The sequence below is a fragment of the Phaenicophaeus curvirostris genome, chromosome 8, assembly GCF_032191515.1.
Source record: "Phaenicophaeus curvirostris isolate KB17595 chromosome 8, BPBGC_Pcur_1.0, whole genome shotgun sequence".
Taxonomy (NCBI): Eukaryota; Metazoa; Chordata; class Aves; order Cuculiformes; family Cuculidae; genus Phaenicophaeus; species Phaenicophaeus curvirostris.
In genome coordinates, this window is record NC_091399.1 from 28,924,313 (window position 1) to 28,943,075 (window position 18,763).

At 40.1% G+C, this 18,763-nt stretch overlaps 1 protein-coding gene across 1 annotated transcript in view; it reads right to left on the bottom strand.

Annotated features, from left to right (window-relative positions):
• Nucleotides 1-18,763, bottom strand: part of GPBP1L1 (GC-rich promoter binding protein 1 like 1) — a 31,805-nt gene that overhangs the window by 10,503 nt on the left and 2,539 nt on the right. Inside the window, exons 2-5 of the mRNA XM_069863003.1 lie at nt 5,075-5,968; nt 4,125-4,239; nt 2,747-2,876; nt 2,096-2,379 (exon numbers count right to left, since the gene is read on the bottom strand). Of these exons, the coding sequence (XP_069719104.1) occupies nt 2,096-2,379; nt 2,747-2,876; nt 4,125-4,184 (474 nt within the window). The 5' untranslated portion in view covers nt 4,185-4,239; nt 5,075-5,968. The remainder of the gene's footprint in view (nt 1-2,095; nt 2,380-2,746; nt 2,877-4,124; nt 4,240-5,074; nt 5,969-18,763) is intronic.

The window sequence follows — 18,763 nt, forward strand, 5'->3', positions numbered from 1 at the left end:
CGTCCCAAATAACTTTGGTTCAAAATAAAGTAATCTTTTTCCATTTTTTAATGCATTCTTCATGTTAGTTACTATGGTGACAGCATAAGTCTTTAACAATGAGCTTCTGAAATAGTAGGCATTCCTGTTCTATAAGAGTAAGGAAAAAATGACACACCATAGCATAAATTCCTGCCCCAGATCCTAGAAATTCCTCTGTTTCAGTGTTTAATTTTTTAGTTACAGGTCAGTTTTATAGCAGAGGTGCTCACACCACAGGAGAGCTTAGATTGGCAGCCTGTTCTGCAGACGCTTCGAGAAAAGCATTGCTGTTGTCAGCCACACAAGCCTAACAGCTCTGTACCTGACCACAGTACATGTTAGTTTCACCACTACAGCAAAGACAATACAGGAGTTATTTAGCAAAGCTTGGTGCTAGACAGTGTGTGGCATTATCACCTTAAAAAAATATTGGGGGAATTAATCACAGAATGAACAGCCGTGTAGTTGGGGAAAAGCACTCATCGAGGCACCGAAGAAGAGAATGAATAAGTACATGGAAGAATGATTTGGAACAAGATAGGCTACGATAGCGCACAGTAATAATCTTTACCATACCTTTCTGCACTTCAACAGGCTTTCGATAGTCTTGAGAACAAGCTTATAGAAATTCCGAATTGTAGTAACTTTGAGAAATCAGATCAACAGAAATCTACAGGCAAGCTTTATTACTGCTTTCCAGGTGTTGACCACCCTGTGATGCAGGGTACCACTCCCAGCAGAAGCAGCTGAACAAGGGCATGCAATCGTTCCCCAGGCACTTCAGCAGCTTACAGCAAAATAGCTCCTGTGGCAATTTCAGCAGAGACTCTAGATTTTGGCATGAAGCAGGTCTGTAGCATATATTTCACTCCAACTGCTAATGTCCCGAACACAAGCAGTGCCAGCAAACTGCCCAAGACAATTTCATCTGTAAACACCCTTCCAGAGAGAAAAGCTGAATAGCAGAGCAAAAACTCAAGATGATAATGCACACAAGTGTGCACAGTATCGCCAGAAACTCTCATTACTGGAGACAGCAACAGGTTTAGCATTGAAGATGAAGTCAGAGAATTGCATCAGGTGAAGGCAGTGAGTTACCAGGACCTTGCAGATGTTGACCTCATTTCACCGGCCAAGAAAAGGCTAGAGAGTGAGCAAGAAACAAGATGTAAAAAGCAAAATACGTGGTCTGATAACAGTAAAATCCTAATCAAGGGTCAGGATAAAAAAAAAAAAATATAAGTTGGAAAGACAAAGTAGAAAAGGTGCTCGTATCTCAAAGCATGAGCATTAAGGAATGCAGAAGGATAATGATGAAAGCCTTAAGTTCAAGTACTATTTGGTAAAGTCTGGAAAATGAAACATAGTCTGGTAAAAATAGTGCCAGGATATAACAGACTAACATACTGATAAAACCACGTGAATCAGAATGTTGGGTAAGAATAAAGCTGATGAACTAGAGATGCTGATGGAAGAATCTGCTCAAGAAATTCCAATCCACAGATTAACAGAAAGATAGGAAAGTATCTCTGGTAACAAAATACTATTCCAGAAGATCCAAGACAGATGGTTGAAAAGGTCTAAACACTTCATGAATGAGCTTGGGAAGGTTATCACAAACATCAACATGTACCAGAATGCAGGAGACAGGAACAGCAGGCAGACTGAAGATAAGCCGAACAGATGTACTTAGGAGCCAAAAAAAAAGGCTTTGTAAGCAAAGCCACAAAGTCAGTACAACTGCTCTTCCTGTGGCAGATCAAAGTGTCACCTTACGGGTTTTCCTGAAGATCTGGCTTATGTGTTACAATGGTGTCTTTAGTTCACAACAACCATCTGGCAAAATATACTAATGCGCCAAAACCCATTATCCAATGGGTCATCAAGCCCTGTGGACTCCAAGTACCAATTAGCATCTTGTCAGCACTGGAATAATTTTGTTAAATCTGTTGTGATCTCAAACATGGAATGGAATGCAACTCTAGATCCTCACCACTTATCAATGCTAATAAAAACGAGATCTGAAAAGCCACTTCTCACAGCTGCCACTTCTAGTGAGAAGCTACACACTTACAAAGTCTTCTTCCTCAAACTGCAACTGCTCTTTATCTTCCTTCTTCTCCTCCCTGGATTCAACAGGCAGCTTTTCTTGAAAGGCGGAACTTTTCCGAGAATGGAAGTTGCCATTCCAGTGGCGATGAACTCCAGTTCCTCCTCCACCACGCTGGTTCACACCGTCATGGCCCCGCGAGGGACCATGCCAGCCAGGCTGACTGCCAGAAAGCCCAACATGAGCTCCTTTAGAAACACCAGAATCTACAGAATCGTGGCGGAGAAGGGATGGCTGATGCCAGCAGTCTAGACAAAAGGAGATAAGTATGCAAATAAAAAAAAAAGTCAACACAGTGTGTAGAATACTGGAAATATCAGGCTGTTTTTCTTGTTAAGTCAGTGTTCACTAAGGCACTTCTCAGCCAAGCTTATTAAGCTACTGTGTGATTATACTGGAAAACAACCAAAGCCACACAAAGCACATACATGTACCACAGAAACCCCTTAGGCCTGAGCACACGGCATGGGAGAAAAGACGGCACAAAGTTTCTTATAGGATGCTTTCAAAAGGTACATTTTTGTAACATATTGTTTCTATTCTGCAAAATTCTTCTTTCTGTGGAACACTCCAAAACATTTGCTCTCAGGTTGCATTCTGATCCTTCGTACTCACCTCCTGCAGTTCGGAGGGGCCCATTATTGAAAAATCCATCAGAAGAGTTGTGTCTCCTACGGCTCACCCCAAAGCGGCCCTCTCCCCGTGGAAGATGCTCTCCATGTTTCTCAAAGGTGGCTGCAGGGGACTGCAGAAAGCAAAAAGCGATGTAATTAAGCATTCATTAGGAGATTGCAAGAGCTTGTCAGTTCAACTTAAAGAAAAAAAAATAAACCCCACATTCCTGTACCAGTTTTCAATATAGCACCTAGATTTGCATTGCTTCGCCAACAACATCAACAATCATGTGAACTTGACTGGAATGACACACAAATCTACGTATCTCACACAGGATCTGAGAGAACCTCGCACACTGATCGCACCAGCGGTCTTTGCAAACGCATACTTTCTGCAAAATTCATTTAAGACATTCTGTGATACACAGACGCTCATTCATTCACTGCCCCTAAAAACAGATGAGTAGACAGCAATGCAGGATCTCATCAGTGTGACTAAAATTCAGAGGCACTCAAGTTAAGCCAAAGCACTTTTGGACTGAAGCAACTACAATGCTGTAGAAAACATTAAGCATTAAACATTCTAGCAATAAGATTCCAAAGAATCTTTTGCTCTTCACTTTACCTCATCAATAAAAAATTCAGAGGTTTGTTTTAAGTGGATCAAACAGCCTAAAATTACTTTTGTGTCCTCATATTTAAGCACAGAGGTGAAAGCTGTATTCTTCCTTGTTCATCAATGTTGTCCATCATGATTTGGTTTGCTAATAAGATGTTTTTCTCCATCAACATGCACAAGTAACACAAATTGCTGAAGTCCCAAATTAAGAGTTCCCAGGTCAACCTAAGCTGCTTCTGGAACCAGTTTTAGAAAGAAGGGGATAGGCAAGCTGCCCTCATTTTAAGGTTGTAATAAACGAATGAGTAATTCTGAGTTTGGAGTTAGAGCCCAAGGGCTTATCATCAATCTTCTATTCACCAAGGGTCAGATTGTTTTCATAAATCAAACCTGAATTATATCTGAATTGTAAACAAGTGGTAGATCATATCTTGACTCTCACAGACTTAGGGCCATTTCTTCAATGATTTTCTACTTGGGATCCCACTCAAGTGTCAATGCAGAGACACTGAGCTACTTCCATGTCTGAATGCAAAGACTGCTCCTTCTCTAAAATTCTATTCTGAAATTCTTCTAGGAAAAGGATACATTTGTTGAAACAAAGCCAACAAAACCAATTTTCACCTTGGTAAGTTTCCAAAAGTCTTTGGAAACACAAAAGAAGTTAAAATTAAACATTTTAAGTTGAACAAAACACTGGGTAAAACTTCTGCTTTTCATTATTGTCACAGCTGTAGAAGGTGACCTGTATGAATGTTACCTTGGTTGACTGTGGCGTTGAGAAGTTAAGCCAGGCAGGAACAAAGTCATGCTGCGCCATTTAGGTCCAGTGTCTCCCTTCAATAAAATGAGGCATCAAACCTCATGGCCAGGATCTGCAAATGAAAAGAACATTCCCTGACTGTCATCTTTTCCAAAGTTTGGCTTATATGAATAAAAGGTGTAAAATGCTGTAGTTTTTCATATTACACTTAAGCTTTTTTTTTTTTCCCCTGCTGACTCTGTTCCTCTGACCAAAACCGGCAAGAATTTAAACATTTCCAGCTACTTCTCATTTACAGTTAACATGCCCATGAAATTCATGATAGGATAGGCTTAGAGGTGGGAAGAAAGCAGAACCAACAGTATACAAAAGCCACACAATGCATGGAATTGTAAAAACAAGACATGACAGAATACGGGGTACGTTCCCTCACTGCTCATTGTCTCAGTCTACAAAGGGGTGATCACTGCATGTTTTATTTCAAAGGCTGTAAATCAAATATGACCAAACCAGTGATGATGTTAAGAGGCACTGAGAGCAGATCAGGGACCTGAAAAACAACCATATGCCAGCTCCTGCACCCCCAACTTAAAACTGTATCCAGATCCACCAACTGCCATATACCCGGGAACATCATATGTTGAATCTGCTTTTACAGCTAACAAGCCAAATGGTTTAGAACAGAACACGAGCTGGCTGAAGGACCTGTATCTTAATGGAGTTTCAATTAAAGATCAGCTGAGGCATCTGAAATCGAATTGTTCTTTCCAACACATCACAGGAATTTCCACTGCTAAAAATGATAAAATCACATTGATGCTCTGTGCAACTGAATTGATGCTCTGTGTAACTGAGGTTCTCCAGTTTACCATTTGGCTTGAATTTTCATCTTGAACTTATCTATGAAGAAGTCAACATAGAAGCAAAAAGTACATACGACCACTTACCCTGTGTTTGGCCTCTGCAGTCCAATGTCCTCAGTTTCTGTGCTTTGCTGACCTTCGAGTTCCTTCCTTCTCCAGTACGCTGTAAGGCCAGCCTTGAGGCAAAAGTGCGTCTCAAAGCAGAGCACGAGAGGCCGCACTTCGTGCCAACTGTGCCCTTCACCCCCTCAGCTGCTCATTTTAACCTCTCTTTGCACTCTCACTACAAAAAAAAAAAAACCCTAAGAAGGTAATTTATATTAAAAAAAAAAGCCACGACCCCGTTCACCTCATTAAATTTCCTCTGGTCGTGGTAGTACAGAAATCAGCCTTAACATTACAAAAAGGTTTGTCAAGTCTGCATGACAACATTCAGAGCAACACCATGGTTAATACTGAACAGATACACTCAAGTCTGATGGATAATTCATGATCTGCAGCAGATCAACCTGAACACTTTGGAAAAAGGACGATGTTACATAAAAACGTTTCCCCCAAATGCTGAGATCTAAACAAGAAGCATCTGCCCAAGCGATCTTAAAATATAAACTTCATTTTTATCACATACATCTGCTAAAAAAAGTATAGTATTTAAAAAAAATGAATGTTGGGATATACTCTGGTCTTCACGTAATTTGGTTAATGCTCCACAGAGCTAAGCACTGCTCAATGTAACTCTCAAAAGCGGGCACAAATGCTTATCTCTCCGTTTTTCACCATTTACATGCTGAAACATAGGTCACATGAACCAAAAAAAATGCCAGGCCCAAAAATAATCTCTTCTACTCTATGTTTTATAGACTGGGTGCTGCTTTTAAAGGGACAAATTATTCCACAAGATCTTCCTGTTCTACAGTGGAGAGTTCACTTCTGGGTCAGTCCTCTTCCATCAAAGAGGTGAGACAGGAACTGTAGTCACTATAAAAAACAAACAAAAGCTCATCAATACAAGCAGCAAAAACATGACAAAGTGTGACTAGAGAGAAGAACAGAAGGAGAAATTGAGCAGCAACACTTTAAGTGCCAGAATCTATTTGATATGTGATCAAAACAAGACCTGGAATAATCTAATTTGAAAAAAAGGTCCCCGAGAAGGGCATTTTTACTTCCAAGTGATCACTTCCCAGATTTAGTTTATAAAAGGGCAATACAAACAAGCTGAAACAGAATAAAGAGAAGAGTGGAGAAACTGCATCCAGCTGATGAAGAGGATTCCACACTTCATAGCAATTTTAAATCTTGCTGTTAAAATAATAACAAGACTCTGGGCCGCAGGTAAGCCTGGCCATTTCACATGCCTCATCTCCTCTACTCGCCCACATCATTCCTCAGCTGCTCCAGTGCAGCCAGACTCCCCTCCCAAGAGACTCACAACAGTAAGACATTCAGTATTCCATTAACACCTCCACAGAAAATACCACCAGCAAAAAACTTTTGACGTTCTGTGCAATGGCCTCTTTTTCCTCAAGTCATCTTATCTAACCAGCAGCAGAGAGGCCTATGGCTCCTTAAACAGATGAGAAGTTTTATCTCTGTTTTGATGCCATCAGCTGTTTCTCAGGATCCCTTCAGGCATGCCTTATTATGCATTCACCTTTGACTTATCAGAGGATTTTTTTTCCTTGTTTGGATACCTTTCCATTCTTTGACCTGTTCTGGTTTTCATTGAGGTTGTTATGCCATTCTTTAAGAATGTGGATTTAGTTTGTTTGTTTTTATTTTTTAGACTGTTTTGATAGAGGCTCAAAATCAACACTACAGAGAATAGTAAAAGAATCACCACCTGTTTATCCTCTGGGTCATTCCCTTTAACAAACCCCCTCATTTTAATATCATTTTTTCTTTCTGGAACTAGATGTTATTGCTCTGTAGGGGAGTTTGGAAAGAGGGAACCACTTCTGCACCTAAGCTGTGAGCCATGATCACATTTCTGGAGGCAGAATGACAACAAGGAGCCTCCCAAGTCTTACAAACCACCAGCTAAGATGAGGCAAAACCAGAGTGGACATGGCTACACGCAGTACTGACCTGGGAACTTTCTGAGCACCTCATCCCTTACCAGGAGCTAGTAAGCATCACACACTGCAAGCAACACAAGCGCTAACTTATCAAGAGCTGCTTATTTTTATTAGAGGGTAATTTTTCAGTGTAGGTAGGGACATGTTGGAACATCTGCTGCAGACAGAACAGTCTTCCCATCACACTGAGCTCAGTACAGGCACAGAACTTCTTTAGATGTGACCTTCTGATGCTGCTACCAAATGTTTGAGTAGCAAGTAAAAGACAAACCGGGGCAAAGACAATGCAGTTAACTACACTTAAACAAGATTCATTACTTTCTGAATAAAAATGCTTTTTGGAACCAACCCTATAGCAATTAAGCTATGTAGAGTTATTACTTCTATCAACAGTTTAAGAAGTTGATTTAATAAACCTCAAGAATGATACATGGCGATGTGAAAAATGGACCTAAACAGAACAAAGCCCTCACAGAAATGTTGTCTGGATTGCAAGGTATCTCAATAAATGAACACTACAGAATTCTGCCATGAAGTAGAAACTAGGTCTGAGTATGAAATAAAAATAAAACCACCACAAGAAGTACAAGGTCCAAGTTCCACTTCACAAAAAACGTTCCCAAAACCTTTGGAAAAGAAAATTGAAAAGGAAAGCACATTAACAGTTCTCAAAACTTCTATTGCCACAAGACATCTTTTAATATTTCAGCACCATCAAAACCAAGGTGAAACACTTCACAAAACTCCAAGTACCGATTTAGAACAGATCTTGCAGAAGTCCAGGTCTCCTGCCCTGTTATTTTGGTATCACTGGCACTAACAGTGCCCAGGGCAGTTCGTTAAGAGGCAATATCTGCCAGCACGTGGACAGCCTAGTGCAACTCCAGTACACAGTATTTTGGACGGATATCCAAGTCTTGCAAACATCATGCATGCACAGGTAGCATAAATTAGTCACTAATGATCAGAAAACTTCACACTTGTTAAAGGAATGAGCTCCACATTACCTCCAACCTTCTATCAAGTATTTGATACTTCTGTAACCTGTATTCTGAAACAATCTCGCTTGTGGATGCAGTAAGTTAAAGCGTGATGCTTTAATTCATCTCCACCTACTTCTCTTCAGGTAGAATCACAGAATCTTTAAGGTTGGAAGAGACCTCTAAGATCAAATCCAACCGTCAGCCCAACACCACTTTGTCTAATAAACCATGTCCCAAAGTGCCACGTCTACACGTTTTTTGAATGTTTCCAGGGATGGAGACTCCACCACTTCCTTGGGCAGCCTGTTCCAATGCTTGACCAAGTGTGTAGAAGGCATACTTCTTCAGAGTTATGACTCGAGCCCTTCCAAAGCTGTGTTTCCTGGCACAGGCAGGGTTCTGAAGGCTGGCTGCCAATGTGCACTGTGCTGACACAGCCTGCACCTGGCTCTGTATTTCAGTAGGCATGAACACTGCTCTTTGGCCATCGCCTTCCTGCAAAGGGAGTATCACTAAAAGAACAAGGTATGTGACATTAAAATGCAAAACTTTTTGCTAGAGGAAAAAACTTGCTGTTAGATGAAGTGTTGTAAATAGGACTGCTACTGAAACCCTTCAGACCGCAGGATCTGTCCACATGCTAGGTTTTACAGCCTCCTCTCACACACACTCTGAATCCTGTCCAACATCACACCTTCAACCTAAGACCACTTCCACAACCTACCATACCACTGATCACAGTTAACACCACAAAATCATAATGAGCGAGACCCGAAGTATTTCAATTACCTTCTCTGATAGCAACCTACAATAAATTCTTAAGGGGAAAAAAAAAAAAAGTAAAGAACAAGAGTGAGTAGCATCAGGGCTCCCAGGACACTTTCTCAGACTTTTCAGCCAGAGTCTGTATTATAGTTTATTACCAGTCAGTGCTTCTATGCAAGTCTGCTGAATTACTTTCTTTTTAAACACATTAATACATTTTTGCCTCCGAAGCAGTGGGGGAGGGCAGAATTTACTTGTGCTTCGTGTAAAAGTAAATTTGTGGCTGTAAAACTGTCGGTCTCAATTCAGTTCGAGGTTTTCTTCTGCTGCCAAAGTCCCCAACCACATTCTATTTAGTTTTTCATTGTACTCCTGGTTTTATACATGATATACATACCCAATGAAGTCATCTCTCTTCCAAGCTAAGACTATTTGTGAAAGCTTTCCTACCTTTTACTGTACCTTTTAGATACAAGCTCACCAAAACTTCATAAAATGCTCAATGACCATTTTATATAGCGGCAGAACTGTGTTTTTCAAGCTTTCTTCCTAATATCTAACACTGTTTCTTTTTCGATTACTACACAGAACAAATGACCTTTTGACAATTACTCAGTAATTAGACTGAAGAGGTTCCTCAAAGTACAAGCAGGGTCTGCTTTTCTGTAGCCACACACAGGAGCGTGTGGAACAGACTCATGCACTCCCCCGAAGGTAAAGCTCCCAGTTCTTCACATATCGCATTTACAGTTCAGTCAAACTGCTCTCTGCTTAACTCGGGAAAACAGAAAGGACAAAGATCATTCCCAGTAGCCCCTCCTAGTTCCAGGAAAATAGCAAACAAAAGTGCTCATCGATGCAAACTTAATTAATTCTCTCTCTTCTTTTCAATGAGTTCAAGTTTGAATTATTTCTATAAATACAAATCAGAAAAAGAGAACACAATAATAATACTATCACTGAATGAGACATTTGAGAAAGGCACACCTCCTTTCAGAACAATGAAATCTGCATTAATGAGCTTTGGTGAAGAAAAAGGTTGTCTGTCAACTACCCCGAAATATTCTTTCCCTGATCAAAATGAAGTCTTTGCTAAGTAATACAAATACTATTAAACCATAAGTAAAATTAAATCCTGTATTAGCAGTTGGGTTCCACTTGTTAACAGTTCTAACAGAAAGGATTTTTTCAGGTTTATTATTTTTTACATGTTATATTAAAAATTATTAAACTGTTATTTCATAGCAATATCTTTTCATAAATTTTGTTGCTACAAAAGTACTTTTTTCCCTTGGTAAGTGCTTAAGTTCCATATCTAAATATTCTCCACAACGTTATTTAACCTGCAAGTGGAAGAAGTGATATTCATCCCTGAGTCAAATAAACAAGTTACAATTGTCAGATGCTCTTTTGTATTACAGATTCCATTGTGTATTTGTTTAAACTACGAAAAAACTGATATGAAAACGGAAGGAATACACAAGCATCTTGAGGTTAAAAGACAGGCACAGACTACAGTATGCAGTCCAGGACAAAATCCCCACTCTCACCATTCATAAAGTGTTCTTGCTGTGTTACAGTTGAATTTAGTTGTCAGTTGTCCTAACCCTTCTGTTAACTTGCAGGTCTACTCCTGACATAGACTTGATCAGAGTCCATCTCTGAAGCAGAGAGAGTTTTTAAAGCTTTGATTCCCAAGCTGAGCTTTCCACGTGTACCTGACAGGAGGAACCAAGGAGGTATTCAACATACAAAGACCTGTACTGACACAGACATAAGAGAGACAAGCTGAGATAATCAAGACACCGAGCTATGAAATTTCTCATTGGAAATGGATCAAAATGTTTCAAAAGTTCTAAGAAAATGCATTGATTAGCCATATCAGCAGTGCATTTTTGCTTTCATTTCCCCTTCCATCTCCTGCCTTGGCCTACAAAACTGCAAAAGCCAAACAGGAAGCAAAATCTGCCCCGAGATAAAAGACTCCCTGCCACGCAGTGCGAATCTAACATATGGCCTCTCTGGGAATACCTGGAATCAGGGCTTCTCGCCTTTGCTCACACTGTGCACATTTCTGAAACAGACACATTTTACTGGATGCTTTTTCTGCTTCAATCTTCCTTGCATACCTCCTCAGGTCCCTCCACCTCTGCTGTCTACCTAGAATCCTATTAATCACATTATTTCAATTGCTCATCTCCTGCAGCAGCAAAACACGAAGACTTGGAGGCTCCAGTGGAAAATCAGCATAAAAGTAAACTTTCACCCTTCTTTATACATTTATTAAACCAACCAACAGCAGCTGTAAGAGGTCACTGCCCATTTTTGCCACAGTTACAGCTCACTGCATTCCTATGTATATTCCTCTTAATAGAACATGTTTACTTAAAAAAGGTAAAGATTTGTTTTTCTAACTGGCCAACTCAACTGAGATTTCAGTAAAAACCAGATGCCAGCTAGGTTGCAAAAGTATTCAGAAAAATCAGTGAACAATTTAATGGATGCATAAGGCTGAACAGAATTTTCTTCCCTCATCAGTTTTCTTTCTGTCCAGCTCTTTTGAAGTTCTTTAATCAAGCAGATATGCCTAAACACACACAACAGACCTTTCCCCTTAGCAGAACATAATTTAACAGGTGTATGTTGGTTTATGATAAAGAATTAATATCATGTGTATTCACTAAAGTATGATCTCTTTGTAACTAATTTTGATCCATCTGAGTATTCACTGAAATAGCAAGTTACAGCCTGAAGCTCAACCAGGGAGGAGTCAAAAGCACACTGCTGATTTTCTTAACAATGTAAGTAAGCCAGACATGAAATTTCATTCATTATCCTGTTTTCCAAAAAAAGCAGCACATGGTTAGGTCTTACTATTATTAGAAACATTTTATTGAATAAGATAATTATGTTTGGGCACATAGCTCTTTAAGAATAATGTAATTATAAATCTTGCTTCAACCTCAAGTGCATTATTAGGCTTTACTCTAAAATACACCAGTGCAACATTACTGCTTATAGAATTGTCAGCAGCTGCTGAGCCGCCTCTTCTCAAGTTGAGATAGTTCACTTGCAGTTAATGGCATGTTCACCTACAAAACAAACTTGGGTTCATTTTGCTTTCAGCTTCCATTAATACAATTCTCTAGACACACCTTCAGATTGTCTACATGACTGGACCAGGACGCCCTTTTGAGAGGACAAATGTAGCTGTTCCGGAATGGCACCTACAAGCAACAGCGCTCACACACCAGGGGGATTATGTATCAGAGTAACTACAATACGCATCTGCCATAGTTACCTGTTCCCTTCCACTGTACCACACGGCTAAACCTCCAAATCAGTAATTCCAATTAAAGGACAGTTCTATTAATTAAAAACACCATGGAAAACATTGTTTAAGTTGCACACAGCCGCTGAAAAACTCTAGCATCTAAAACGCAAAATATCACTCATATCAAATTTTACACAATTATGGAAATGTGAGCACATTATGACACCAAATGATAAATTCAAATGTTAATCGTGTATCAAACCAAAACTTTCCCAGACACATGTATTACAAGTTCTCATGAAAAACAGTCACTACTGAAATATTAACCCCTTGTTTTTCAAGTTTAAAGCAAGTAAATTCATCTTGCAGAATCATCAAAACTGATTTGTGTTCTAGAAACAACACTGCAAATCTATATATTCCAAGATGAAAACATGCCAGAAGCTTATCTGTGCAAAAGTTTTTTCAGAGTAACAGGCTAGTGGTGGGGGGAAAGTGTATTAACTGTTAATATTCTGCCCGCATTTGCAAACCAGATGACTAACTTCAGTGAACAGAAAACAGATAAAGTACATACAGATGTCTCCATATGGACCAACCCCCTTTCCTCTATTGGCAGTCCTCACGCTGGCCTCTCATACAGAACTGCTTCACAAACAACCTGTCCATTTACCTACTTACTTTCCACTTCTCTAAGGTCACACTGACCGAATCCTGCCTCCTTCAAAATTTCTAGAACAAATACATGCACCCACCCAACTGCATACCTTGTAAAGCCCTAGCCGCCTGGTCTTATGAAAAACACTGATGTTCAGAATGCAGCAAGGTCTGAGTAAAGAGATATTTTTTTCTTTCTTAACAGCAATCCAAGATAAAAGGGCAACCAGGAGTAACATAACCAAATCACAGATAAAAGTGACTTCTAGGACTGCGATGTAGGAAAGATTCTCACCTGAATACGAAAATGCCATGGACAAAACCTTCACCTTTAGCCATGCTATTGATTGATGCCTGCCCTTCCAGCCCCAGCTGATTTAGATTTCTGCCACCACGTCACTACAGCGACAACAGTATCAGGTGCACTGAGAAGACCAGAGCCCAAAGCCAGTAAACTTGTCCTTGGAAGCAAGCTGTATTGTGGACAAGCACACTTTGGAAAACAAGGCATCTGGATTATCTGTACAGAAGCCTGTGTAAATTAAAGTTCTGAACCTCAGCCAGCAAGCACAATACATTGCAATGAGTGCTTCCAGAGGGTTTTGGCGAGTTTACTCCAAGTACCAAGACAAGACCATTTTAAACATGTAAAATCTAAAAATCTTTATAAGCACAGACTTTCTAGATATTACCAATAATTATTCCTGGATGTTTTATACTCTACTCTACAGCTACTGGTAATACGGCCATAGCTTATATTTCTCTCCTGAGCCACTTAAATGGACTTTGGAGGGAAGTGGAATCTTAACAGTCTTTAGTACTGTTTGTTGCAGCACCACAGTATTTACCTGAAATATTAAAACCTACTCACTGCTCTGCCCTGCTACAGGGAACACTGTTCCAGGCATTGCATACCCCTCAATTAACAAGTGTTTCTATTGGCGCCACTGATACAAACTCAAGAAACAGTTTAAACTGGATGAGGCTTCAGAACAATGTTCTGAACTTCCAACCAGCTTCAGTATCTTATGAAATAAGGTATTTTAAACCTGAAGAGGATATTATACTAATTTGAATCAAATCCAAAGGTCTTTTTAGCTCTAGAAGGAAACAACATCAAACATATTCTATGATTCATACATTTCGCAGTGCACTTTGATCTACAGACCTTTTGAAAGTATGAGGTCAAGATAAGGCTCTATTCTGCCTTGAACCTTACAAAGCACAACACTTCATCATGGCTGCCTTTAAAGGTACCACAGGCCTCCTCACAATCTCATGACAGAATGAGTGAAATAGCAGCGGAGAGCCTGTCTATCTGTATGGTCTGCCCAGAGCCCTAATAAACAAAGTCCCCACTGCCACCACTCAGTAGCATACATCAGGATAATGTTCCCCATCATAAGGAAAGAATTACAAATATGTAATTACAACCTTACCCCTGCTGCGTACTGCATACCTCCTGCTTACCTGTCTTCCAGAGACTTAGACAAGGCCTAAGCAGAGGTGAAATGAGTACTTCTCTGGTACCTTGAAAAAAAAAGGGATAGGTATTTCCCACTTAGTGCATTTTATAACCCAGAATTTTACCAGGGTTACTATTGCTACTGTAGCACATTTACATTTAAATATATTCCATTTGCAGCTAAGAAAAACATATTTCCTTTGGAAAAAAGCATCAAATGCAACCAGACTATTTATCAAATATTTATGCCATGGCAAGAGAGACTATAAATCAAGCACAGGGAAGTACAGATCTGCATTCCAGATGAAGGATAAGAGAGTACGAGGCATGTCACTTGCAAAGAGGAAAGAGAAGAGTCAACAGAATAAACAGAGGAGAGGACACTCAGAAATAAGAGACTACTCTCCTGAACAATGCCATAGTAATTCTTGCCCTTGATACCATTACTTCAGCCCTACAAGACCAGTACTACAAATTGGGAAGAGTGGTATATGCCAGTTATAGGTACCTCCCCTCTAAGACAACAGGGCAAGCCTAGGGGACTGATCATACCCCCTCTGCCCCTCTCTCCACTTGGATTATTTCCAAATTGTTTTACCTCAGGACCAGGACAATATGAAGAAACTCCACATTTATTTGTCTGTGACTTAGGCATGACAAAGACATTCACTCAGCACTTTTCAGCATGTGTACAACACCTGCATCAGAGCCTGTAAAGTTTGCATTGTCTATAGTTTTCACTCCACTAGCTTAAAGTTTTCAGCACTTTCTCTAATTAGGAAAGTATCATCAAACATCAATGCATAGAAGCTCTGAAGACAATTCAGTTTAAAAAAAAAAACCCCAGATATAAAATAAATGGCACAAATCAAAAAAACCCTGAAGTTTTCATTGTCTTGATCACTTGTAACAAGTGATCCTTAATCCTGTGATCGGATCATTTGCTGCAGCTGGCAGATATCTCCTCTTTGGATGTTCAGTGTTTTGCTGACAATGTCGTTCTTCGATCCTAGTGTCTTACAATCAACTAGGGAATACTAGGAAAACATCTTGGAAAAACAAAATCTTCAACCCCTTTTCCCGAGATATAAGACTTGAGCTCTACCCTCTCCCATAAGATGTCTTTGAAAATAAACTAAGCAACGTCCCCCTTTACCAATTCGTAGAGTGACCTTCAGTCTGCAGAGGTAAAAAAAAATCCTAAAATGGCTCAAAAAGTATCACAAAAGCAAGTTTGTTATCAGCAGATGGGGTTTCATTATGCAGCCTTTCATACCTCCACTGGAATATTTTTGGGGGACTGTATATCTAAACAGTTAAACATATGCTGGAGAATGCTGGTATCTCTAGAATCTCTTTTGGTTGTCGTTATGGCTTGAAAGCCTGCCTCTGCACCTACTCTGCTGCAAATTCAACACATTACCACTTGTTTTACTCACCACGGACACGGCAAGCTGACTACCTCTCTTTGCAGATAGATTTTGAGATGTCTTCTCCAGACCAGTGCTTCAATATTCCCTGACTGAAAGGCAACCCTAGCAAACGGTGGGCTATTTTTTTGGGGAAGTCCCACAGACCATCCTGTATCCCAGCACGAAAAGGATATAATGACATTCTGGGATCAAATATAGTAATGTTTTTTTAAAGAAAACCCACCCCTCCACAACCAACTCCAGTTTTACTGTTGAAGTTATAGGCTTTTATGTTCAAAGCACTGATGATGAAAAAGCTGAAATGACCCACCTAACAAGCACAACAGCTTGCAGGCAATGACAGAGCATTGGAGCTGACTCCTAGTTATACCCACAGGTAACTTTTTTAAGCTGCTTTATAGATCACCTGCTGATATCTGAAGAAACACAAGTTGGGTAAAACCAATCTAGAGCTAAACAATCCTTTCCACACACACCCAATCCTCACTCAGGGGTTCTCTCTTTTACAGGCTTTATCTTCTTTATAGATCCTGTTACCCAGCCACATCTTTCCCCAAGTACAAGAGTATCACAAATTGAATGAGATACTTCTGGCTGAAGACCTACCACTGGCTCCTCAGCTTAATGGAAGAACTGCTTCATTACTTCATTTACAATGCTCTTTTATATATTCCAGCATGACCAGGGAATTTTCATGACAGTGATGCTGCTGACTCACAATAATTCAGGAACCACTACAACCCCTAGATAACTATTCCACAGAACTACAGCCTAGCCAGCTGTTATTTGTCTGCATAACACTCCCAAACACAGTAATTTGAACCCATCTACACCAAAATGGCTGAAATCAATGCTATTGATTTCTGACCATTTCCTGAGTTTGTAAAGATCATATCACCTGCATGTTCAATAACAACACTTTTCAATGCAGAGAAGTGAAAACACCAAACAGTACATGACCCAGGATGGATTCCCCAATGCAAACACTTTTCCCTTGAACACACCCAAGCCCTGCCTTTTTCTAGACCTTGTGAGCAGAAGCGCTCCTCAACACTTGTCAGTATTCTGGAAGTTTTCCCACCTCTACAGGCTCTCAGGTCCCTAAATGCTGTAGAATACATTCCACAAAGCCCAGCCAACCTGAAGACATTAAAGTCATTATTAACCTGTTTCTCTACTTTAACTAGAGTTCAAAGTAGAGGAAAGAGTTTTCCCAAACCAACAGTTAAGATCATAACACATTTGACATTTTAAGGGTGAGAGCGCTCCCTTGCTGAGTTTTTTTAAGATCAGCATCAAAGGTCTTTTCAGACCACCTCACATTAATCCTGATTAATCCCTTGATGATGGATGGCAAAACGCTCCTCTCTGCTGAAAGGCTGGAGACCTGTTGTAATCTTTACCATACAAATTCACCAGCAACTTTGGGAATACCAGTAATTTCTGTGCCCAGAATAATACCGCATACCTCCGTGGCAGACTCAGCCCTTTAATTACAAGTTAACTGTTCATCGCAAACTGAAGATGACAAAATTCCAACAGAGTGGCGGTGACTGCCACGTGCTCCGTATGTTGCAACTACACTATGAGGGTCACTCAGATACAGAGGACAGCAGTCCCTGCCACACTAAACCTTCATCCCCACTGCCAGCCCTTCCCGGCCACCGCACCATCCTCCCCGACACTTCCAGTTCTAGAACAGATGCTGAAAATAAAATTGCTCAAAAGAAATAAATTTAAAATTCTGCATTTCTTCCTGTATTGGAAAAAGAGAATTTTCAAAACCAAGGACATGCATTTAGACCACACTACACACTCCCCTCCCTTTGCTTATTAAGAGCCACCAACACGACACCAAGAAGCTATGATGTTCCCTTCAGGGTTGAGGATAAGAACATGAAAACACTGAACTAGAAGTGATCACACGATTCAAGAGAAAAAAAACAACCCACATCAGTATTTTTGCTAGAATGACTAAAGCCTAAAACTCCAGCAGCTCCCAGTGAACAACAGTCCCTAAGGCACAAGGTCATACACTGCAAAATATTTGTTTCTGAGCATCAGTTATCAGAGAAAACCTCAGTTATGTTTGGATGCACTGGTTCAAAGTATTTTTGTTCAGCCAGACCGTGAAAACATGACTATTTCAGATTAGTCACTTTATGGAACTGGATGCACCAACGCTTTGCAAAGTCTTCCTGTTTAATCACAAAAAGGTCTAAGAAGCATAAAGTGCTAACATTCTTCTTCTGACACTTCTGAAGGCCAGCTAGACAAGGCAAGAACTGAAACAGTTAAGAGCACTTTAATCAAGAAATTCCAGTTGGGAGCGATACAGCCTGATCACTAATACGTATGATTAATTTAACCAATATGCTTCCCTTCCCACTGATCGTCACGCTAATGGCCCCATATAACCCAGCATTTTTCAGTCTGCCCAGCGTTTGCACACGCGTGTATGAGGTGGTGGATACTTTGCCACTATTGATCTCTACCTAAATCCACTCCCAAAAATGTAAATTTATCTTCTGACCATAAACTCATTAAAATTTGGCACATTTTCACAGTAACGTATTAACTTAGAGAACACAAGTTAAACAACATCCTGGCATTTGTGAAGTATTCTAAGAAGGACCGTGTTTCTGCCAACTTCACTGCTTTCCATCAAATCTGACAAGTAAAGAGAACACACACTTCAATTACCCTTATTGAAAGGAAAGCCACATACAATTTAGTTTGTATCCTGTTCACAAGGTAAGTAAAATGCCTCCTTATGTTGCTGCATTAGCACAGCAAAATCTAAACCATTCCTGCCTCTACAAATAAATGAACATAAACATCCCAAACAAACTTCCTGGTACACACTCTACCTCCACAATTCAGTAACCATGACCTTTCTCTCTATAAGTTACAGCAACAGTCATCCATGCTTGTGCTTTTACAAAGCCACGAGAAAAAAGCCGTATCCTTGCAAAAGCAGCCAACACTTCACTGAGGAGAGGTGCTTTATGTTTTAGCTCTGTTGAACACAGTCAGCCCTTTTCCAATCTGCTCAGACAAACAAACAAAGCACGCCTTGAAGTACACTTCACAACTAAACCAATTCAGCCGCCACACA